General features: G+C 23.1%; 7 protein-coding genes across 7 annotated transcripts; 4 read left to right on the top strand and 3 right to left on the bottom strand.

Moving 5' to 3' along the window:
* Nucleotides 1-432: 432 nt before the first annotated feature.
* Nucleotides 433-2,286, top strand: PVVCY_0903730 (beta-catenin-like protein 1, putative; the record flags this gene model as incomplete). Its single annotated transcript, XM_008626708.1, has 3 exons — nucleotides 433-492; nucleotides 676-2,083; nucleotides 2,186-2,286. The coding sequence occupies 3 exons, from the start codon at nucleotides 433-435 to the stop codon at nucleotides 2,284-2,286; spliced, it is 1,569 nt and encodes a 522-aa protein (XP_008624930.1).
* A 1,078-nt stretch (nucleotides 2,287-3,364) lies between these two features.
* On the bottom strand, nucleotides 3,365-5,698 carry PVVCY_0903720 (protein phosphatase PPM2, putative; the record flags this gene model as incomplete). The annotated part of the gene is made up of 1 exon (XM_008626707.1): nucleotides 3,365-5,698. One exon carries the CDS (start codon nucleotides 5,696-5,698, stop codon nucleotides 3,365-3,367), a length of 2,334 nt encoding a protein of 777 aa, XP_008624929.1.
* A 4,352-nt stretch (nucleotides 5,699-10,050) lies between these two features.
* Nucleotides 10,051-21,576, top strand: PVVCY_0903710 (guanylyl cyclase, putative; the record flags this gene model as incomplete). Its single annotated transcript, XM_008626706.1, has 1 exon — nucleotides 10,051-21,576. The coding sequence occupies one exon, from the start codon at nucleotides 10,051-10,053 to the stop codon at nucleotides 21,574-21,576; it is 11,526 nt and encodes a 3,841-aa protein (XP_008624928.1).
* A 748-nt stretch (nucleotides 21,577-22,324) lies between these two features.
* On the top strand, nucleotides 22,325-22,821 carry PVVCY_0903700 (uncharacterized protein; the record flags this gene model as incomplete). Its single annotated transcript, XM_008626705.1, has 2 exons — nucleotides 22,325-22,400; nucleotides 22,604-22,821. The coding sequence occupies 2 exons, from the start codon at nucleotides 22,325-22,327 to the stop codon at nucleotides 22,819-22,821; spliced, it is 294 nt and encodes a 97-aa protein (XP_008624927.1).
* Nucleotides 22,822-22,907: 86 nt separating this feature from the next.
* PVVCY_0903690 (conserved Plasmodium protein, unknown function) lies at nucleotides 22,908-23,339 on the top strand (the record flags this gene model as incomplete). The annotated part of the gene is made up of 1 exon (XM_008626704.1): nucleotides 22,908-23,339. The coding sequence occupies one exon, from the start codon at nucleotides 22,908-22,910 to the stop codon at nucleotides 23,337-23,339; it is 432 nt and encodes a 143-aa protein (XP_008624926.1).
* A 402-nt stretch (nucleotides 23,340-23,741) lies between these two features.
* Nucleotides 23,742-24,445, bottom strand: PVVCY_0903680 (conserved Plasmodium protein, unknown function; the record flags this gene model as incomplete). Its single annotated transcript, XM_008626703.1, has 2 exons — nucleotides 23,742-24,085; nucleotides 24,232-24,445. The coding sequence occupies 2 exons, from the start codon at nucleotides 24,443-24,445 to the stop codon at nucleotides 23,742-23,744; spliced, it is 558 nt and encodes a 185-aa protein (XP_008624925.1).
* A 214-nt stretch (nucleotides 24,446-24,659) lies between these two features.
* On the bottom strand, nucleotides 24,660-25,258 carry PVVCY_0903670 (ubiquitin-related modifier 1, putative; the record flags this gene model as incomplete). The annotated part of the gene is made up of 2 exons (XM_008626702.2): nucleotides 24,660-24,721; nucleotides 24,886-25,258. 2 exons carry the CDS (start codon nucleotides 25,256-25,258, stop codon nucleotides 24,660-24,662), a joined length of 435 nt encoding a protein of 144 aa, XP_008624924.2.
* Nucleotides 25,259-25,350: the final 92 nt, after the last annotated feature.

Raw genomic sequence — 25,350 nt, 5'->3', positions numbered from 1 at the left:
ATTTTATATATAAAAAGTTTATATTTTATTTTTCCATTTTGTTAAATATATAATGATATATGCTACATGATTTAATACAGTGTAGCACTTTTTTAAATTATAAATTAACATGGATTAGTCATTTAATTTATACTATTTATGTTTTGTATATAATCATAATACTATTTTATTATTTTTAAATACATAATAACAATATATACATATAATTATATTATATATTTGCTCATATTTCTCTTTTTATTGGAGTTTCATACAATTTAAAAACAATAAAAAGGATAAAAAAAGGCGACTATATTTTTCCTTTTACCAATATAACTATAATCATATTATATTATAAAGAGCTATCATTATTAGCATTACTAGCTTATAAAATATATAGTACATCTTTATATCCATCCATTTTGCATACGTAATATTTATTCAATTGTTGATATGGATCTTAGCGATGAAGATGAGATTGATATTGATGAAATTCTTAAACAAGCTGAAAATGTAAGAGGAATATATGTATATTATGCATATTTGAACAGTCTAAATATGTTACATTCTTTACCCTGTATACTACATATTATTCATATGCTAATATATTAAATACATATATGTAAATTTTATAAGGTCTTTATTTTTATTAAAATTATTATTTGATATTATTTCCATATTCTTTTTTATGTATAGGTCGAATGTGTAAACGAAGACAGTATAAAAAAACTAGCTTCGGTTTTAAAAAAAAAAAAAAGTAATAATGAACGAGACAGAATTGAACACCCAGATAAACCAGAAAAATGGGTAGCTAGTGAAGTTGATTTAGATGAAATATTAGTTAATATAAAAAATTTAAGTGTATGTACAAATTTATATAAAAGTATGATTGAAAGTGATATATTTAGTGATATTATTAATTTATTAAACCATCCTAATAATGATATAGTTATTGAAGTTATTGATATAATTAAAGAAATAACGAATCCTTCGAATATATACGAATTAGATAAAAGTGTAAATTTAATGTTAATAGATTATTTGACCAAAAACAAGCTAAGCCATTTTATTATAAATACTTTAGATAAAATTAATGAAGGGGAAAGTGAAGAATACTACAATGCTATTTCATCGATTTTGAATATTTTTGAAAACATTTTTGAACTTGAAAACAATTTACAAAATGATCTATTAACTAATTCTAAATTATTATTTTTTTTATTAAAAAGAATTAATAATGAAATAAAAAGTGATGATCAAAATTCATTATATGCAAGTGAAATATTAGTTTTACTTATTTTAAGGATTAATCAATTTGCTCAAAATGTCTACGATGATTTTTATTACACTATTTCTATTTTTAATTTTATTTTAAAATACATTTCAAAGTTTAAGGATAAAGATCCCCCTAATATTAATAAAAAAGAAATATTACTTAATTGTTTTCAAGCCTTAGGAAATTTATTATTATTAAATGAAAATAAAAAAGTATTTGAAAGCACTGATGGCTTAGAATTAATGTTGAAATTACTTAGTGAAAGGAAATTTTTATGTTTCCCTTCTTTAAAAATTTTTGCTATTGTACTTACCAACAAAGATATATGTAATAAATTTGTAGAATTAAGTGGTCTAAAATATTTATTCTGTTTATTTATGTTAAGAACATTGAACAAAAGTAAAACTAATACACTAGAGTTTGAAGAAAATATAATTACAATAATTTCCAACTTATGCATATATTGTACTGGTACATCCCTTGGAAGAGTTCTAAATAAATTTGGAGAAAAAAAATGTGAAAAAATTATTCGTCTATTAGAAATCAGGCAAAAATATTCTGATATAATTATCAATGAAAAAAAAAAAGAAACAAATAAATTGCTAATAAATAAAAACCTACAAAAATTGAATATACAAATTGATGAAGATTGCAAGAAAAATCTTGAATATATAGAATTGTGTGATAAAGGATATCTCACATATCAGTTAACGGATGTAATATTAATAACACTTTTTTTTATGAACAATTCATACATTTCTAATAATATATTTATTCATTTATACACACGGAATATAGACATTCAATCTATTTACGAAAATATATTAGGTAAGTTTGTTGAGTTTTATTATTCCTTTGAGTATACATTCATTTTATGTTCTTATCCTATTATTAATAAATATATTTTATGATTTATTTACTATTTTTCAGATTTTCAAGAATGTATAGATGATGATGAATTAAGTGAAAAATTAAAAAAAATGCTGACATTCTTCTTAACCTCATCAAAGGAGTCAAATTTGTTTACATAAAACCGCTATTTTATTAATCCTACATAGTTTGATATTTTTTTAGTAAAATATGGGTATTTTTGAACCTTTTTAGCATTTTATAAATTTCTTGAAAATTATACATTCCATTTATTATATATTTAATAAACACATATAGACATATTGATTTATTATAAATGCAAATTATGTATGCACTTCCACATGTGTACATACACATATTGCATTTATATAATTATTTTTATTTACAAAAACTATTTTTAGTGGGAATGTTAATATTTTATTATATATTGACAATTAAATTAAGTTATAAAATACAATATAGTTATTAATAAAATAGTTGTATGATAAAATATTTGTGTTGTAATAAAAAATATATGATGAAATTGTCATATAATTGATATTTATTGAATGATATCACACCACAATAACAACATGCTTTCGAAATATAATTATATATATTCGTGTTCTAACAAAGTAGCATACTCATATATTACATGTAAGTGTGCATGCATATGTACTACAGTACATTAATATATGTATGCATAATTCCTTACATATATAACCACATAAATTGTAAATACTATAAAACTATTATTATAATGATATCACAAACAATATATTATATTATGAAAAATAATAATACCTTAAAAAAAATATATAAAAATAAATACACCGAGAAAAGTTGTATATATGCATATATTTGCCTGTATGTAATACAATGAATGAGAGAAATATGTAATAAAACGTATATATTAAAAAAAAATTAATATGAAAGTATTCCCATAATTTAAATTTTCAATTTTTTGTCTTAAATAATTATAAAAAAAAGGAAAAAATTAATAGAAAAAATATACACAATATATATTTTAGGATTATTTTTATATAAATTATATATGCTTTATTGTTTCTCATTATAAGAAATCCAATTTAACAAATTTATTTAATATATATATAATTGTTTTGCTAACCATAATGTATGAATTTATATTTGCAAACAATATAGAGATGAAGATATTCAAAATTGTATACTTTTATATGTATATTAGCTCGATATTTGTATGATATTTTTGTATCATTTGGACTATTTTTCAATCCTTAATTATTCTATATCATCAATATTTAAAAACTTTTTCTCAGTATGCATCTTATATAATGGATTATATTGTACTATTAAACATGTCATATTATCACAACCAATTCCATCATTTTCTTTATAATTATTTGATAAACAATCATCACATAATTCTTCACATATTTGGGATAATTTATTAAATTTATCATATTTCTTTCTTTCAATAATAGGTGAATCATCATATTTACTATTAGTATCTTTTTCAAAACTGTTATCACTATTTTCACTAAAGCTATTTTGATTTTCAATAGAATTATCTTCATTTTCAATATTAGAATTATCATTGTTAATATTTTTATCATATGAGTTTGAAATTTCTTCTGCTTTGGCATCATTTGATACATTAGATTCATCTTTTAAAGTGCTATTTTCATTATTAGTAGTATTATTATTTGTATCTATTTGTTCTGAATTGTTGTTTTGATTACCTTCTAAATCTGCAGGGCTATCAGGTAATTCTTCAAACTTTTCTAAGCGGGTTTTAACAAAACCAACAACATCTTGTCCATCTTTACAATCCCAAATACCATCACATGCAAGAAATAAAAATTCATCATCAGGAGTTAATGTTACACAAGTAACTTCAGGGAATGCAGAAATTTTTTGATCTTTTTGGGATAAAAATGGATCTCTTTTATAATGTAAATCTCCAATAGCTCTAGTTAAATTTAAATTTCCATCGACTCTACCATTTGCTATATATCCACCTGCTTTTTTAATTCGAGCTTCTTCTGCTTCTAAATGTGGTTTATGATCAGTTGACATGCCTAATGAATTACCATTAAAACATATTATGGCTCTTGAATCCCCTGCATTAGCAACAATCAAATAGCCTTTTATTATAACGGCTACTATAGCTGTTGATCCACAACTATATGCTATATTATCTTCATAATCATTTGAATAATAATTTTCAAATAATTTTAATTCATCAGGGGAATATAAATCATTATTATCATTTGCTTCATTAGTTTCATTATTATTTTCATTATTATTATTTATATTATTATCAATTACATTTGTTATTGTTTCATTATATGAAAAACCTTCTTCTATATGATCTTTTCCATATAAATCTAGTGAGTTTTCATCATCACATGAATTTAATATGCCATTTATAACACCATTTGCATGATTATAGTTTCCTTTAAGTTTATTTTCAGCTTCTGCTGCTTCTGTCATTTCTCCTAAGGATTTCAAATTATCATAAGTTAATGCTGATGGTTGTACATTTTCAGTATTATTATTATTTATAGTATCTTCCTCTTTAATATTATTGTCTGTTTCATTATCAATATCCTTCTTTAGCCTTTTTGTATTAATACCGGTGCTTTCATTATTATCTTCTTCTTTAACCGAACTCGATGCATTAGTATCTGCAGAGTTTACCTCACTTTTACATTTACTTTGTATATCACTTTTTTCATTATTAATATTATCAGAACCTTCAGTTTTTATTTGATTTGTATCATCTTCACTTTTTTCATCTTTTTCCAATTTTATTCCCTTTATATTATTATTTACTTCCCCTGTAGGTGTATCATTGTTTTTTAAATTATTATCATCATTTTTTTTTTCATTATCATTTTCTTTTGTTTCTAATTCTTTGTCATCATCATTCATATTATCTTTTAATATACTATCATCGTCATCATATATATCTCCTGATTTATTATTATAATCATCTTCCATTAATGATGTTGATGGTGTTTCTCCATTTCCTTCTTCAACAGGATTTCCATCCTTATTATAAACAACTTGTAAACATCTCTTTCCATCTTTTTCAACAGCTTTAATACTAATATTTTTTGATATTATATCATTTAAAATAGAATATAAATAATTTTCTCTCGAATCAGATTCTTCAGTTTCTTGTGCTGCTGCATTATATTTTTTAAGTTTTTCTTGATTTTCTGTTAAAAGCATTTCTTCATCTAATTTTAAAAATGTTTTTTCAAGTGTTAATTTAATAAGTTTTAATTTATAATTTTCTGATTTATCTAAATTTTTTTTTTTCATTTCATCGCTAGCTTCTTTTATGCATTTTACAAATATTCTATGAAAATTATATGAAATCCATTTTGAAACATTAGGGCCACCATGCCCATCAAAAACACCATAAATAGAAATAACTTCTTCTATTTCGTTTACTTTTATATTATTATAACATATGTGACTATCTTCCATATTTTTTCGCCATCCTTGCATACACGATAACCCAAACCTACTTGGGTCAATTTCTAAGTTCCCTCCATCCATGGACTCTTTATTCGTTTTCGGTGCTGATAAATATGCTCCCATCTATTAAAATTCACATTAACAGAAAAAAAAAATTGAAAATATGTTTAACAATTCTTTAAAGCCAATATATATGCACAAATATACGTCATTTTCAATAAACAATATATGGGTTTGTGAAATTTCTTTACATTAATGAATCTATATGCATATATTTACATTTTAAATAGCACACACACAGAAATATTGTAGGACATATTTGTCCATCAAAATGTATATTTCAAATGGATACAACAATATATTTTTTGTTCGTTATATTATTATAACCCATAAAAGTATATGTAGTACGAGCTAAATATATAGCATAAAATACAACGCACATATAATGTATGGAGATAGTAATTCTATATATAAATCTCTACTCATATTATCATATTTCATTTTACCTTTCTTATTTTTCTTTACACTTCAAAAATATCGAGATAACATTTATTTCTTTTATAAAAGTTGCTATATTCTTCAATAAATACAATATTGTATTTTGTTTTCAAACAAAATATTATTGCTAATTTTTATAGTATTTTTGTATTTTTTGTGAAAAAAATAAAAAAGATAATTAATTATAATTAAGCATCAATTGTAAAAACTACAAAAAATATGAAATCATGGAAATATACATATTCATGTACCATTTCCCATTCATTAGTATATATAATTATATAGAAAAAAAATTATAAATATATAATGAATAATATACAATATTTTAATATAATTCTCAAAAAATATTGTAAATCTTAAGAATATAAATATTAATATATAGCTTAAAGTGCCCTAGTTAATTGCAAAATGTAATCAAGAGCAACACATTAAATAATAATATTCCATATTGCCTCATAAATTTTCTTATTATTTTTTATAGTATATTGTAACTTGTAATATTATACAAATTTATTTATATGTAAAAAAAATTTCATGCAATAAAAAATATGTAAATTAATTAATATACGTATATATTTTTAGAATAACAAACACATGTACCTCATAATTATTATATTATGAGTATGTCGCTATTTATTATATATATGCATATAAGCAATGTAGGTATTTTTTTATGGTTTATCCTGTGTACGTGAAAAAATACAAAAAAAAACAATAAAATAAAAGTTTTATATACTTTTCGAATTATTCAAATAAATTATGTTTTAGCTTTGTATTATTAATATTTATTTAATGCTTTTTATGATAAATATATAAATTACAAAAAATTATATACTTTAATATAAAATATATTATATTTAATAATATATTCAAAAATGTTTTCCCAATATATAACGCACATAAAATAGGCAAAGCAGTAAAAAATTGGCTTAAGCATGTTTCATATATATAAAATGGAAACTTAATCTTATTTTGTTTTTTTTGTTTTTTTAAGCTCATAATTAATAAGGAACACATTCAATATATTTTTTTTCGTATTGCTATTAAATTATAGACATAAGAATAATGTATAATTTTTGTAAAACTATTATTACTGTTTCCCCCTTTATATATATGCATATTAATGTAAAATTAAATATTTATATTTTCCACATAAAACACATTAATATATATTTTTGAGTATAGATGGTTAAATGTTTATTTTTTCTTTTCTTTTTTAATGTTTTTTTATCATAATAATTCGCTATAAATATTTGGATGGATATCACAATATATAGGTTTTTAATAAAATTTGACGTTGTATATTTAGGCCATAAACAGCTTAAAGCTTAATATTACACACTGTTTTCAGGATAGCTATATTGCATACAATTACATTAACCCTATTTAAACTAAATAACATAAATGTTAAATTATGCAATTTGTTTACAGGAATTATATAATTTTTTATTCTTTGAATTAAATATATAAATAATTCGAAACTTTATTTATTATAAGGCAATAAAAAAAATACAACTATAGTCCTGCTTTTATAAAATAAACATTTAGATCATCCTACATTTTAATATTATACCGAAAATTTTTATTCAAAAAGTTTTATAGAGATATATTTTTTAATATTTTATAAAAATGAAACTCCAACAATTTTATGAATATATATGTTTATATACTGATACAACAAAGAATATGCAATGTGCGACTTAGAGCATTTGTATTTTCTTTTAATATTTCTATTATAGTTGTTATCGATTAATTAGAATACGAGGAAAATGCATTTCACATTTTTTCGTTTTAAATGATTAATCATAATTCTATTCCATATATTCCCATTCTTTTTCTTCTTTTCATATTGATCATAAACCCTTAAAATAAATGGCAATTATATTAAAATAATTGTTCGGAATATCAAATTGTTTTATTTTGTGATATAAACTCATAAAATTAATACAACATTTATATTCATTTTGTATAGCCATCATTTATGATAAAAGCAAATCATATTATAAGTATTGTTCACCCAGGTGTAGACTAAAGTTAATACTTATATCATAGGCTATTTTATCCACCATTTATTCGCTAAGCCATATATATATACATATACTATTTTTACTCTTACTCATTTCTAATATTTTCCTTATGTCTTTCCTATCACATACCTTTTTCTCAATATGGTTGCATATATTTCTTATAAAGCTAAAGATGGTAGAGGAACAAATTTATTCATTTATTATAGAATGATCAAAATGTGTTGTAATTTTTATTTTAGGAAAAATTAATAAGTAATAAATTGTTAGAATGTTGTATTAACCATACGATTGAGTTTGTATTTTATGGAGTAATCGGACATATGTATTCCATTAAAACAATGTAAAATACCATAATAAGAATACCAATTAAATCTAAATAAAGTTTATCAATTTTAAGCAATACTAAACCACGGTAGTTTTATTATACACACACAGATATGTACGCTACTATTTTTTTTCTAAATTTATATTAGTTATTCATTTTATAAGGCAAATAAAGCATATATTTTTGTATTAATAAAACGCATAAACATTATTATAGCATGGTAGAATTTGTATACATACATGTATTTTTTAATTTATTTTATGTAATTTTTAGGAATATACATATATTCTTACAATAGCGTATGCATATTATCTTCTTTACAATGCAGTTAAGAAATTAATATAAAATAAGATAGAAGATTTGGTAAATTGTTTTTAGCAAATTGTTGTAATTTATTCTTATAAATTATTATTTAGAAAGGATTCAATAATTGTGCATGCCTTTTGAAATTTACATAAATATTAACTTGGATAAAAATATGAGTAATATACTCTCTTTTTCAGTGTGTATATTATTTTCCATGGAAAAGAAAAATATGTATATAACCATAACTTTGTTATTCATTAATTTAATTTTATTTATTTCCATATTATTTTTCAAGATTTGTATAACGATTAAATGAGAAATAATAAAAAATTACATGTGTAAGATACATTAAATAAAAACAAAATTACATTATGGTATGTATGCGTGTTATCCATACTTTATATTTTACACATATGTATGTCTGTTTTATAAAAAATATATATAATCAAATATTTATTTCAAAGAAATAATATTTATTGACATACATAAAATTTAAATATTATTTTTTTTATTATATTATCCTAATTTCCATTTTTTGTGTACGTTTTTCCGATTTCATAGTGTATCCAAATTAAATGTTATTACTCACACATTATATATATAGTAACTTTTGAAGTAATATATTTCTTATTTTTTCGATGTATTTTATTCGTATATTTATTTATTTTTATGTATTTTATTAAATAAAAAATGTTCTTTCATTAGTTTATCCAAGTTACGTATAATTGTCACAAATATATTACACACACCCATCACACTTATTTAATATATTTATTATGCATAAAGAAATGAGTTTTTTAAATTATATCTTTCTGCATTCTTAAAATTAACATGTATTATTGAATATGTTTTGATACTTATATATAGTATAAGTATTATTATACATACAAATTATTTCCTTTTATTTGTTTTATTATAAAATGATTACAATTTTTAAGTTCAACCCTCTAAAGGAGTTGTGTCTGTGTTTGTTTTATCCATACCTTTGTATGCACTATTGTTTTTTTTTATAAAAACAATATTGTATTAAATAGTTTGTGTGCGATCACATATTCGTGTGCATATAATATATGCATTTTCAGAAAGTCTACAACATATATCGATTACTATTTTTTTTCTGTGTGTATTCTTTCCCCTTGCTTACCCCTATTACTACCCCTTCAATTTTTTTTTGTAAATTAATAATATCCGCATATTTAAACTTACCAAATAAATACATATGAATATTCGAAACTCGTATTTAATTATGTATAATTGATAAGTGATAAACCATATATGCAAACAAGAAACAATACTAATAACCGATAAAGATATAAAAGATGCAGACGCAAAAAGGAAATGAAAAAACAAATAATAGGTATAAAGCAAAGCGTTCAAGTAAACTATTTTCTAACAATGGTAATATGAAAAATCAGGATAACAATGAAAATAAACTTTCAAATAATTTTGCAACAGCAGAAGCTGCTTGGATAGAAAAGAAACAAAAGTTATATAAAGATACAAATAATCAACCATTATGGGATTTTCGAAAAATTCAAATAAATCCGATTGATATAGATGAATTATTTAGTTTCCCTACAAATAAAATAACATCAACAAAATATGGATCCTATATTTTTATTTTTCGAATTTTATATGAACAACTTTTACGCTTACCAAATCTATGGTTTTTAATAATATCCTTACTAGAATATATTCCTTCTTTCCAAATATTATCAGATCATTTATATTATTATAAACATTCATCGATATATTTGTTATTATCTTTTATAATAATATCTATAATAAAAAATTTGTATGAAGATTCAAGAAGGTCTAAAATAGATTATCAAATAAATAATAGATTATGCCATATTATAGATGGATCGACTTCTAATTTAAAAGTAGTAAAATGGATGGATTTAACTGTAGGTAGTATTATACGCTTGGTAGAAAATGAGCAAGTACCTGCAGATATTATATTATTAAGTTGTAATAATAGTGATGGCTCAGTCTATGCTGAAACATCGCTAGTAAACGGAGAAACTAATCTAAAAAAAAAATATTGTGTTAATGAAACCCGAAATGAATCATCTGTCTATAGTGTATGCAATATTAAAGGAAGAATAACATGTGAAAAGCCAAATATGAATATGGAATCATTTAATGGATCATTAAAATTAGATGCACATCCTCGTGCTACATCTTTATCAATTAATAATGTTGTTTTTAAAGGGTCTTATATAAAAAATACAGATTATGTATTTGGTGTTATTATATATACAGGAGTAGATACAAAAATTATGAAAAATACATTAAGGAATACATATAAATCTGGATATGTGAATAGCGAATTAAATACCTATACTATTATTACGATTCTTTTTGTATTTTTATGTGTTTTTATATCAACATTATGCAAATGGACTGATGATAGTAAATATAAACACGGAACAGACGTATTATTAATAACAGTTACAAATGGTTTATTGGAATTCGTTATGAAATATATTATATTATATTCAAATATAATACCTATCAGTGTTTTAATAACCATAGATTTAATATCTATAATGCAAAGTATACTAATAGAAAATGATAACAGAATCTGTGTTTTTGAAAATGAAACATCAGAACCATTGATATCAGATGATAATTATGACATAACCGATTTAAAAACGAGAAAATCATATAATTATTTTAGAAAATATACATATTTTTTAAATAACATTAATTTAAGAAATTTATCTAGAAGTCGAAATTCTTCAAATAACATGGAGACGTATTCATATAATAAAAAAAGTTTTATAAGCACATTTGATAAACTTGTAAAGTTTAAAAATCAGTTTAATAAAAAAGATAGTAATCATACTAATTCAAAACCACCATCAAATGCTATTTGTAATCAAATGCCAGCTGAAGAAAGCTATTGCATCCCTGAAAATAAATATACAAATGATTATTCCTTTTCAAAAAAATCGAATAACAATACAACTTCTATTTCTAATTACAATGATGATGACATAATGCATAAACAATATGAAATTGAAAACATTCAAAAGAACCCGTCTTATTCAAAAAAAAATAATAATATATACAAAGAACATATTAGAGAAAAGGAAATTGCTCAAGAAATTAGTGTTATACACGATAATCAAGAAGATGAATATAATAATATTCAAAATAAACATGACAATTTTTCAACTAAAGATAGTGAATCTAAGATAACCAAAAGTGTTAGTATCAATAATAAATATACAATAAAAAATGAAAAAACTAATATCTTTAAATATTTGTTTCCATTTCTTTTTAATAAAAAAAATTCTAATTCAAAAATGGTAAACTTAAAAAATGATATTAAAAAATATGCATTAAGTCAGAAAAAATCACTAAAAGATAACTTTTATGGATGGGGAATTTGCTTAAATTCAAATATGCATGGAGACTTAGGAAATGTTGATTTTATATTTACCGATAAAACTGGGACATTAACAAATAATGAAATGTCTTTTAATATATGTTCTATAGCTGGAAGGATGTATGGAAAACCTCGCAGAATTAAAAATCGAAGTAGAAACAAAAATAAAATATTTTTTTCTAATCAAAGTAACATTTGTTATAATACTAAGTTGGAAAATAGGGATTGTATAGTAGATCAATTTGAAAAAAGAATCACATTAAATGAAGAAAATACATTTAATGATATTACAAATGATACAATTCAAAAAATAAAAAATAATCCAGAAGAAATTGATGCTGATCAAACATATATACCTAATACTACTAAAGGAAACATTTATAAAGACAATAATATGGATAAAAATAAAATGAATGACGATACAAAAATTACAAATGATAAATATTTTAATACTAATTTAGATGCCGAAGACGATGAATATAATAAGTTTTTAATGAAAAATATTCAGGATCATCACGGATTTAACGAAACTAATTTTGATGAATATACAAAAGATTCTTATAAGAAAAATATGTCTAATTATAAATCAGATTGTACATCTAACATTAATGATGGAAAAAAAATAAGTTATCCCTATTTTGATAGTAGTCAATCATTAGACGATTCTTCAATTATGTCATCTGATTCATCTTCAGAAACAGATACTACTTCCATATCAGATTATTATAAGTCTTCATCTGATGCTTCATTTTATGAATATCAAAATTCAGAAGTAAATGAGGCTATGGATGATGATAGTATTCATTTAGATTATAATAAAACGAAAGTAAATAAAAACGATGAAAATGATGATTCTAAAAACGATCAAACAAATAAATTAATAAATAAAACCTACATATTCAATAAAAGTTATCTAAACTATTTAATGGAACATAAGTATCCAAAACCCAAAAATTTTAGAACAAATATGACCCCAGAAATGACAAAGACTCGATGCGAATTTAATGACAAAAAAATATTTATAGATTTAAACTCAAATACTTGGAGAAGCTATTATATCGAAGAGTTTTTTAAATGTATAACATTATGTCACACTATTGTCCCTTATATTCAATTTGATTATATTCGAAATAAGAATTTAGCGCATAACTCTTCAAGACATTCTAAAATAAGTTCTAATTATTTCGAAAGGTATAATAATGAATTAAAAAAAAATACATATACTGATATAAGTAAAGTAAATAATGAAATAAGTTCTCATGTATCTCGCGAAAACACTTACGAGTCAAAAATGAGGCGAGTTATTAGGCACAAAAAAAAATATAGTAATAATTCTTTAATTTTTGATAATACAAAAATGTTTTCGTATAGTATAAATAAAGCTTTTCTGAATGGAAAGGGGGCACGGTTCAAAGCAAGCACAAATGATTACAGTACACAAAATAGTCTAAAAAATGAAAATAAAAAAAATAATATGATAAAAAAAGAATCCACGTTTCAAATATTTTTTAATAAATATTTTAATAAAAATAAAATGGAAAATAAACCGGATAAAAGTCAAGACAATTATAATGTAGTAGAGGAAAATCTAAAGACAAAAAAAAATAATAAAAAAGGAGACGAAACAGAAGATGAAGAATCAAACATGTGGAATAATTATTATAATTTTACCAGAAATAAAAGTATCATGCACACAGGAAAAAATCGTGAACGTGACAGGACGCAAAAAAGGCACAGTACAGTTTCATTCAAACGAATATCAAAAGAAAAAATGATGTCTTTAAGTAGTTATTCTGATGACAAATTTGTAAGCGTAAATTGCAAAAATAAATCTTATAATTTAAGTTATCAAAATTCAGAAGTATCATCTTCTCATAATAAAAAACATGAAACAGATTTAGAAGATTATCCAAGTAACAAAATAGATAATAAAAGTACAGGAACATATGACGATTTAGATAAAACTAAATATACGAATGCAACAGATAACGGTGGTTCTGAATATAATGCATATCTAGATTCTATAAAATATCAATCAACCTCATTAGATGAAGAATGCTTAATATATACATCAAGCTATTTAGGATACAGACTTATATTAAGAAATAAAAATACTATGTGTGTTGAAATCGATGGTAATTTCTATAATTGGACTATTATTGGTATTAACGAATTTACTAATAAAAGAGGAAGAATGTCAATTGTTGTCAAACCAGAATATATGACTAAGGGTTCTATTTTATATGTTAAGGGTTCTGATGCTTCTATTTTATCTTTATTAAATTTAAAGCATAGCAAATTTTTTGAAAAAAAAAAAAGAAAAAAAAAGCAATACTCCAGAAAATATAATAAAATGAATAAATATTATAGTGCTGAAGTGGGGGAAAGAACCATTAAATCTACAAAACAATATATATCCGACCATTCTCTAAAATCAGAATTTTACGAAACGGAAGACTATCAAAGTGGTGTAGAAAGCAAAATCTATAAACCACAATTTCAGTTCAATAAAAATAATGAATACGGTGTTAAAGATAATTCGGAGGATAAAAATTTATATATGAAAAAAAAGAAAAAAAACAAATTTAAAGAACGCAGTAGACAATTAGAAAAACAATTGAGAAAATTTTCAATGAAAGGTTTAAGAACAATGGTATTTGCATTTAGATATTTAAATGAAATAGAAACTATGGAATATAAAAAAATGTATGACGATGCATGCATGTCTATATATAATAAAGAAACAAAATTAGAAGATGTTGCTAATCATGTAGAAAAAGATTTAACATATCTTGGTATAACAGGTATTAAAGATAGACTACAAAAAAAAGTAACAAATACAATGGAAATGTTAAATCAATCTGGTGTTCGAATTTGGATGTTGACGGGAGATAATGTTGAATATTCTTTACACATAGCATTTTTATGCAATTTTTTAAATTCTCATACAAAAATATTTCATGCAATGCTAGAAAATACTAGTTATAAAAAATTAAAAAGGGAAGGTACTGCTTTGTATGAATTATTTCAATTGGAAAAAGAAGAAAAAAAACCTCATGAAAAAATATGTCTGTTAATAAATGGAAAAAATTTACAAACATTTTTAAATCATAATGATTTACAAACATATTTTCTTAATATGGCATGCACATCTGATGCTGTTATAGCTTGTAGAATAACTGCAAAACAAAAAGCATTTATAGTTCGGTTGATAAAAAATAGGTTGTCCCCAAGACCAAATACTTTAGCTATTGGTGATGGAGCAAATGATATTGCTATGATTCAAGAAGCTAATATAGGAATAAGTATAATGACATCTAAAAGTATTATATCGGCTGGTTATTCAGATTATTGTATTAAAAATTTTTGTTATTTAAGGAAATTGCTATTTATATATGGGTCTAAACATTTATATAGTATTAGTATAATTTTATATTGGAGTTTTTTTAAAAATATAATTCTTATTTTACCAGTATTTTTTTATCAATCTTATGCTTCTTGGAGTTGTGTAAAAATATACCCAGAATTATTGCATACATTAATTAGTATATTTTGGGTATTAATACCTATAATTTATTATATGTTTTTACAACATAATCTTAATTATGATATACTATATAATATTCCGTTATTTTACGCATTAAGCAGAAGAAAGTATAATATGAGTATATTAAAATTTTTATCTTGGGCATTCGAAGCAATATTTTATTCTCTAGTAGTTTTCTTTTTCTCATATGCAGCACTTAGTGAAAATTCTCATTTAAATAATGGTGAAGTCGTTACAATCAATACGTTTGGTAATATTTGTTTTCTTGGTTGTTTATTAATTTCTATTTTCAGACTTTTTTTAGAAGGATCTTTATGGTCTCCATCGATATTAATAACATGTTGTGGCTGTTTCCTTTTTGTTTTTTTCCCGTCAATACTTTTTATATGTATAGCATATTTGTCTAATGAATATATAAGAGAAGTTTTCAGACAAACATTTCTATGGAATCCCATATATGTACTCCTATTTCTATGGTTTACTACTTGTATTATATGTTATATGCTTATAACATTTACAAAATCATTATTTTTCCCAAATATATATAATGTTGTTAATCATTGGTTATTTGAATACTATCAAGAAAAATATGTAAAATACAAGTATTTACATTTTATATCCGGTAAATCAAAGTTTCTAAGTTTAAAAAAAATCAAAAATAAATTGAAAAAGAAGTTTGGAAGGAAACCGAAAATGACTAATAATGCCAAATGTAATTTTGAAAATGAAGTGAATAATAACACTTCTATAGAAATTAAATCAGAAAAAAGTTATAAAAACAATAATTCCTATGTAAACATAAATATATTCGAGTCGAATGATAAAACAAATGGTCCTAGAAATTTTAATGATCAGACATTAAAAAAGAAGCATGAATACAAATTTAATAATAATATCCAACATGATGAAGAACATATATCAAATGGAAGAAATATTGTCTTATCAACAAATAGCATTCATGCTATGGAATTTGATGAGGATTCTGTTAATAGGAATTATGAAAATAAAAAAAATAAAGACAATAAAATAGAAAATCAAAATTTAGATGTAAAAGATGAAAATATAAATCCAAACGATGAAAAGGGTAACGAAATGAAAAATGTTTCTATAGAATCACAAAAAAATACGAATGATCTTAAAGAGATACCTAATAAAATATATCCTTTCCAATTGAAAAATATAAATCAGAAAAAAAATATTAAAAAAAAAACTAATGAGATAAAATATGATGAAAAACAAAAAAATAAATATAGCAATTATCTCAGTAATAGTAATACATTACATAAAGATTTAGACAACTTAGATACAGAAAATGATTTTTATAAATCTCGTAAAAAAAGCTTAATTAGCAATAATTCAATAAACTATAATAATGATACAACTACTAGTGCTGATTATTATTATACCGATGAAAATACTTATGATGATTCAAAATCTGAAGAAGAAATAAAACCAAATGGTAAAATCGATGAATCTTTAATAATTGAAATGAAAAATTGCTTAAACCCATTTAAAAATACATTCTTAATAGATTTATTGCCACAAGGAAAAAATTTTCAAATTAATGAAGAACATGTATTTTTTAAAAATAATGAACGTATAGAAAATATACCAGAACCATCAGATGTTAATAAAAAAAATTATAATATCATACAAAATAGACCCCAATTTTACGTTAATGATTCTGTTTCTGAATTTTCCTACACAAGTGAAGAAACATTAAGTGATACAAATAACAATAATATGAATAATAATGCAAAAACAAATAAAAAGAAACAACAAGATGAGAATACACAACAAGAAATCGTTAAAGTTAGCAATTTAATAAACAGACTTACATTAGCATTTAAAGATATGCAATTAGAGTCAGGATTTCAAATACACAAAAAAAATAAATTTTATAAAACGTATATTCCTTGGTATCGTTTTATATTTGTTTTATTGGGAATATTTTTTATATACATATGGAAATTAGAATTATTATTAAGTGAATCATGGAATATAATAGAAAATTCATCTGCTAATTTATTTATATTAATTTTATCCGTATTATTAGAACTAACATTAGGCGTTGCAACATTTACAACATTTTTTCCTAAAATATTTATAGAAAATTTTAACAAAATTATTAGTGCGGTAGTTGTATTAATAATTGCACATCATGTTGTTAGTTATTCTATTACACATATTGATGGAGTATTTCAAGCTGTTCTTTTCCCTTTATACACATTTGTTATTTTGAGGCTTTCTTTTGTTAATGCTGTAATATATAATATTATTTTTTTAGCTTTATTTATTATTAGATTTAAAGGAGATAATTTTTTAGATGTAAAAGGATTAGTTCATTATATTCCATTATTTATCGGCGTAGATGTTTTTGTAGGATTTGTTGGTTATCGTCTTGAATATAACCAACGAAAGAACTTTTTATTAGAATATTCTGTTGAAGCATCTAGAAGAAAACAAAGAGAAATATTAAATACTATGCTTCCACCATTTGTTGTTGATGAAATGATTTATTCAGAATTAAATGAAGAAGGAATTCCGATATCACTAAAAGCAGAAGATATAGAAACTGTTACAATTATTTTTTGTGATATTTATGAATTTCAAAATATAGTTGCAACTATTGAACCTACCAGATTAGTAGAAATGTTAGATAGATTGTTTTTATGTTTTGATAAATGCACAGAACATTTTAATTGTACAAAAATTGAAACGGTTTTTGAAACATATTTAGCTGCTTGTGGATTAGTAAAAAAACATTCTGATGATAATAATGGAAATAAAGCTAAAGAAGATGCACATGATTCAATTGATTTTGCTTTATCTATTCTTCAAGTAAGTAGCCATGTTAAATATGAAACAAACAAATTTATGATTAAAAATGCAAATTCATCAGAAACCAACCAGTTAGATGAAAATGATGAAGATATAGAAAAAGATAATGCATTAGAAAGGAGACCAACGAGAATTAGAGTAAAAATTGGTATTAATTCTGGACGAATCATTGCTGGAGTTGTGGGATCTAAAAAACCACAATATGCTTTATTTGGTGATACGGTTAATACTGCTTCTCGAATGAAAACAACTGGAAAACCCGATTATATACATATATCTGAAGCAACTTATGATTTAATTAAAGATGATAAAACATTAATTTATGAAAAAAAAGAAACTGAAGTTAAAGGGAAAGGAACGATGGCTACTTATCTGTTAACATCCGTTATTGGATTAAATTATCCATTTACAGATGAACATGTAGATAGAAAAAATAATTTCCTATCTGATTTTTATCTTGATCATACTGATGTAAATGATACAGCAAATTACGAACAAACTCAAAATATATTTGATTATTATTCAAACAAAGTTACCAAAAACCAAAGCAATAATCAAAATGAAAATAATAATAAATATAACTTAAATGAAACAATAAATAGCGAGGAAAATAATTATATAAATTCAGAAGACCCGAATCAAGATTATGTAAATCTAAAAGATCTGTCATTAAATAAATTACCAAATGAATATATAAGAGATGTAAATACAAACTATTATGATATCATAAAACTTAGAAACCTTAAAATAAGTACTGCAATTGGACACCAACTTAATCAAAAGGAACTTCTTAGCATGGCTTTATTAAATAATGGGTTTAATAATGATTCATCAGAAAGTGTAAATAAATATTTTGAAAATAATAATGATACTGATGAGATAAAAGATATAGACAATATTTTAAGAAAACAATCTATTAACGATTCATTGTATTATTTGAATGATAGCATTATAAGAAAAGATCAAGAATATGTAAATCCTACATCTAAAAAATACAGCCAAAATAATAATATCATATCTAATTCTAATAATATGCTTCGCCAGTTTAATAGGCATAGTATAAATAGCTATGTATTATCAGCAGAAAAAGAAATTGAAGATACACATGAAGAAGATTATCAAAATATCCAATTATGTGCTAGAAGATGCAATAATTGTCATGAAAGTTATTGCTCTCCAAATATCTGTATTAATGAAGATCATGTAAATCACGTAGCATATCATCAAATGTTAAGCAATATACGACGCAACTATTTAAAAAACATGAGAAAAGAGGATAAAAAGGATCCAGAAAAACATAAAATGATTCAAAATTTTAATATATTTAATTTATCTTGTATCTTTTCATGCATACCGAAATTATTTACATGGATTAAACAAAAAAACACATTAGCACATAAAAAAAATTATACTAATAATAGCGCTTATGAAAAAGACGATCGAAAATTGTATCAGAACAAATCGACAAATTTTATTTCGTTAAATAGGGAATGGATATTTCTTAAATTTAGTGATAAAAATTTAGAAGCAAAGTATAAAGCTCATTTTTACAGTAACAAATCTAACATTAATTCAATTGAGCAAGCACTAATCATTTTTTTAGTTACATTTGTTATACAAACATTAATTTCAAGTATCGTTCCTATAATGTTTGTAGATCATCAAAGAGCAACACAAACATTAAAAGTTAATTATTTTGCATACTGGTCCGTTAGATCTGTATATACTTATATCGGTTTCATGGTCTGGCTATTGTTCCACTATAGAACTAGATCCGAAGTCTCGTCTTTATTAAATATAAAATGGATGATATTTTTTCTTAATTTATTGTTTATATCTGCTGCATGTGCTTTTTCTATAGCATACTTATGGACAAACTCAGAGACGGACAATTCAACTTCACAAACAATATGGATGACCCATGATACTGTTGAACTATTTTTTTATTTGGTAATTTTACACCATAATACAGGAATGTTATTTCAAACTTGCATTTTAGTAGACTTATTGTTTATTACAATGTCTTTAACATTTATATCCACTAGTGTAGTAAAAACGATAACAACAGATTCAACAGTTTTATTAATACCATGGTATATTATTTTTAATTTAATATCAACATATTGTAAAGAATCTATAGATAGAAGAACATTTTATGCAAATGAAAGTGCAAAAAAAACAGAAAGAAGAGCAACTGATTTATTAAATGATATGCTTCCAAAACATGCTCTTGAAGATTTTCAACAAGACAAATTAAAATTAGCATATACTCATGATCGACTTACTTTCTTATTTGCTGATATATGTGGATTTACTTCATGGGCCAATGGTGTAGATGCTTCAGAAGTTTTAACCTTGTTACAAAAATTATTTGCGAGATTTGATAATGATAGTACAAAATATGGTTTATATAAATTATGTACAATTGGAGATGCATATGTTGCAATAAGTGAACCCGTAACTGAAGATAATAATGACTATGATCCAGTAGATGGAACAGAACGAGTATTAGAAATGGCATATTCAATGATAAGAATTATAAAAGAAATAAGAGAAAAGTTGTGTATACCCAATCTAAATATGAGAATAGGATTGCATTATGGTTCATGTGTAGGAGGAGTTATTGGTTCAGGCCGCTTAAGATATGATTTATGGGGAATAGATGTATTAACTGGTAATCTTATGGAAAGTAATGGAGTACCTGGAAAAATTAATGTCTCAGAAACACTTAAAGATTTTTTATTACAACAATTTAGAAATAGATTCAAATTTAAACCTCATAAATCTGTTAGGGTTATTTATAAAGATGTCAAATCTTATATTATTACTGATAAGAAAGAGGTTGATACATCTAATAACTTCAATTTAATAAATAATAAAAACTACATATTTAATAGAAAATCTAGAAAACGATCTATAGTATTGTCCACAATATCCGAATCTGATCATTTATCTACATTACCAAAATCAAGTCGTCATATAAAATATTTTGGTAATAGTAAATCAACGAACAAAGATACGAGCTGTAAACATTCCAAAGACACGAGCTCAATTTTGTAAATTCTTTTAGAACGTCCTAATTTATGTAGGGTAAAAAATTGCCTATAATTTTCTATACCTTGGATATATATTTGTGCTATATCCGTATTATACATCGTATTATATTTATACCATTTAATGAGTATAAAAATATACTATTAATATTCGTTTTTTTATTTTTTTTATAACCACTTTTAGTTTTTAAAATTTGTAAATATTTCATGTTTTCACATAATTACAAAATAAATATATAACTTATTTGTGTGTGTATATATAATTAATTTTCACTTTTTATTCTTTGATATAAAACATATATGAGGGGACCTTATACAATTATGCCATTATACCTTTATGTGTTTATATGTTTTATGATTATATGTATTATTTTCTATACATCTTTTCTATTTTCATTTATTCCAACTTAATATATATTTACATTTGTTTTTCGCTTGTGTACTTTTATTATTACTATCTATTTTTATGTATTTTTTTTGGAACTAATATTGATATGTTCACAGTACATTATCCATTTTGGAAATTAATTTTCATAATTTTCTTTATAAATATTTGTTTATTTTTGTTTATTATGTAATATATATCTGAAATATTTTGTATAATTTTTTTTTTAATTTAACATTATATGCTTTTTTCTTAATATTATTTTTGTAACTATATAATTATGTGCATATTGGTAATATGCTAATATTTAATTCTTTTAAATATTTTCTTTCATTATTTTTCTACAAACGGACTTATCGTATTTAAGCAAATGAATAAACAAGCTGGAAATAAAAAAGTTATAAAATTGGCTGAAGCCCTTACATCCTTAAAACAAGATGAAATTGGTATAAAAAATTAGATAATAAATATGAAACGTAGGAACTGTATAATTGGTGTAAATCTACTTATATATTTCACTCATTGTTTTAAGAGTTATTTTCCGTTTCTTATTGCATTAAGACAAATAAATATATGTAATCATGTGTATACTTGGTATAAAAACATATATAGGAAATTTTTTTTTTAATTTTTTGTAATATATTATTAGATTCATTTGTACACCTATTTAAAGAAAGAATAGCAGCAAAACCAAAATTTTCAAAAAAGTTAGCGTCTGATATACTTTCTGTACAACCACATTCTCGAAGATTTACTTTTCCATTAAATATATATAATTATAAAAAGGATATTATATTCAATTTGTATGCTAAATTATTCCAATCTATCAGAAATACAATCTTTATGGGAAATAATTCATCAAAATAAGTCATTTATGTATATATATAGGATTATACAAATATCTAGACTCCCTCCTCTACACACTAATGTTAGTTTAATATTAAATAAACAAAATGGATATATATAGAGTGATTAAAAAAATATATAATTCTAATATAACCAATTCCCTTATTAGTAGTATATGTGGAACATTGGCTTCTGCCTTTTTTAAAAAAGCATCAGATATTTCTATTCTTAAACAAAATTATCATTTAATAAATGCCACATGGATTATAGAATTTCTCTTACGATTAATATATTTTTTTTTATTTATTATATTTAATTTGTTAATGATTAAATATTACGTAATACTGATGAAGCATTATTCAGCTTTTTTGGCAACCATCTTTAACTTTTCTTTTAATTTTTTTCTTACTGCTATATTCGGAGTGATATTTTTCCATGAACAGAGAAATGCTTATTGGATTTTAGGAGGGGTGTTTATCATTATAGGCTTAATTCTTATTATGACAGACTCTATAAATAAAGAAAAAAAAAATGAATAATACCTCACATACCTATAGATAAATATATACATGCATCACCCGTTTTTTACTAGTATTATTACTATATATATATTACACTTTTTATTGTTTGTTTTGTATTATTTATGTTTTTAAAAATATAAACACAAATATTTTTTCGTAAAAAAAAAACACAAAAGACAGTTTTTATTTGTTTTAACACAATATTATTCTATATATTTGACAAATAATAATTTTACTAATAAAATAATGAATATGAAACACAGATGATATATTAAAACTTCAAAGTAAAAAATCTTACATATTTTATTATATTCGCACCAATGTGTGTAGTGTGCCGGAAATTGTGAGGACGAAAAAAACAAAAAATGATAAAAATAAATAGCATACATTAAAATATATCATGAATAAGCTTGGTATATTTCATATAATGTTTCTATTATTTTCTAATTGTTTATCAATATTTTTCATAAGCATGTAATATACAACTATGCTTGTAATAGCAACAATCAAATGAAGAGCAACTAAAAAAGCATTTGATGAAAAAAAAATAATGGCTTTGTAACAAGTACATTCGCTCATACCCGTAATGTTTGTAAATACTATATCAATTATAGTATACAACAAATAAATACCATAAAAACTCGAACTAACATCAATAATAGCCATAACAGCTGTAACAATAGCAACTATTACCCATTCAGTTTCTGTTCCCCATTCTCTACAGCTAATTATGGAATAATAGGGGGCCATAACATTTGATGCACCTTATAAAAGTGTAATTGAATATGAAAAAGTATAAACATTGAAATATCACCAAAAAATAATAAAAAAAATTAAAATATTTGGCAGAATAAGGATTCTACATGTATATATATATATAACTACATATTTTAAACAATTTTATCATTACCCATAGATAAGTAAAAGCTAAAAAGAGAATCAACTAGAGGGGAACAATGCAAATCAGACACCTTTGGAAATAAAAATATACAGCATGATAGAACAGATAAACAAATATACAATGATGCTAAAATTATTAACAACTTTTGAATTGGGTTATATATTAAGGGAGCAGCTCCACTGCTTCGTAATGATCTTCCACATATATAATTAAGAATTCTCATCTCATTAACAAAAAAAACTATAATATTAATTTGCACTAATAAAAAATATAGCTCATTATATAAGTGTATAAAACACAATTTATTTTATTTTTTTACTTTATGGTTCGTTCGCATTTTTGTTAAAATTAAAAATATCATTTGTATAGAATTATAAAAATAAATGTCCATGTTTTTGTTTATAAGCAATAGCATTAAAATATATATGCCAATGTTTCTATTTTAATTTAGATGAAAATAAAATAAAAACAAAGCATGAAAAAGACAAACTATCAAACTCTAAATAAAAAAGATAACGTTAAAAAAACAAGTAAATATATATTTTTCAGCATGCATGAAAAAAAAAATCAAATGAATATATACATATCGGTATGTGCAGTTGTATGCATATCCCTATGCCCATGCTTATATTCCATATTATTTAATTTGTTTTCTCCTTTAACCACCATGTAATGTTGATAAGAAACATATTTTGTCATCGTTTTTAATTTGGTAAGAATATGTTCCCAAAATTTCCCAATCATATTCGTTAACCAAAACAATTATGCCTGGTTTTATTTTGGCTTTATCTTTTAAATTATAATTAGAAAATTCCTTATTATCAACTAGTACTTTACATAATTTCTCTTCTCCACTTACTGTATCATAATCTGAAAAAACAAATTTTTTTTGTATTATGTTATCTCTTATAAAAGCAATTAAATTTTCAAAATTAAACTCCTTTGAATCGATTTCCAATGTGACATAATTCTTAGATTTATCCTCTAAATAGCTCTCTAATCCACCCAGGAATTTTAATTCTACTTTGAATCTCATGATGTAAAAAAGCGGTGTTTTAAAAGTCAAAATGATAAAACAAATATATTATGTATATCTATTATAACTCATATATGACAAAAGGTATTTCT

Source organism: Plasmodium vinckei, assembly GCF_900681995.1.
Source record: "Plasmodium vinckei vinckei genome assembly, chromosome: PVVCY_09".
Classification (NCBI taxonomy): Eukaryota; Apicomplexa; class Aconoidasida; order Haemosporida; family Plasmodiidae; genus Plasmodium; species Plasmodium vinckei.
This window is presented reverse-complemented; position numbering and strand designations above follow the sequence as displayed.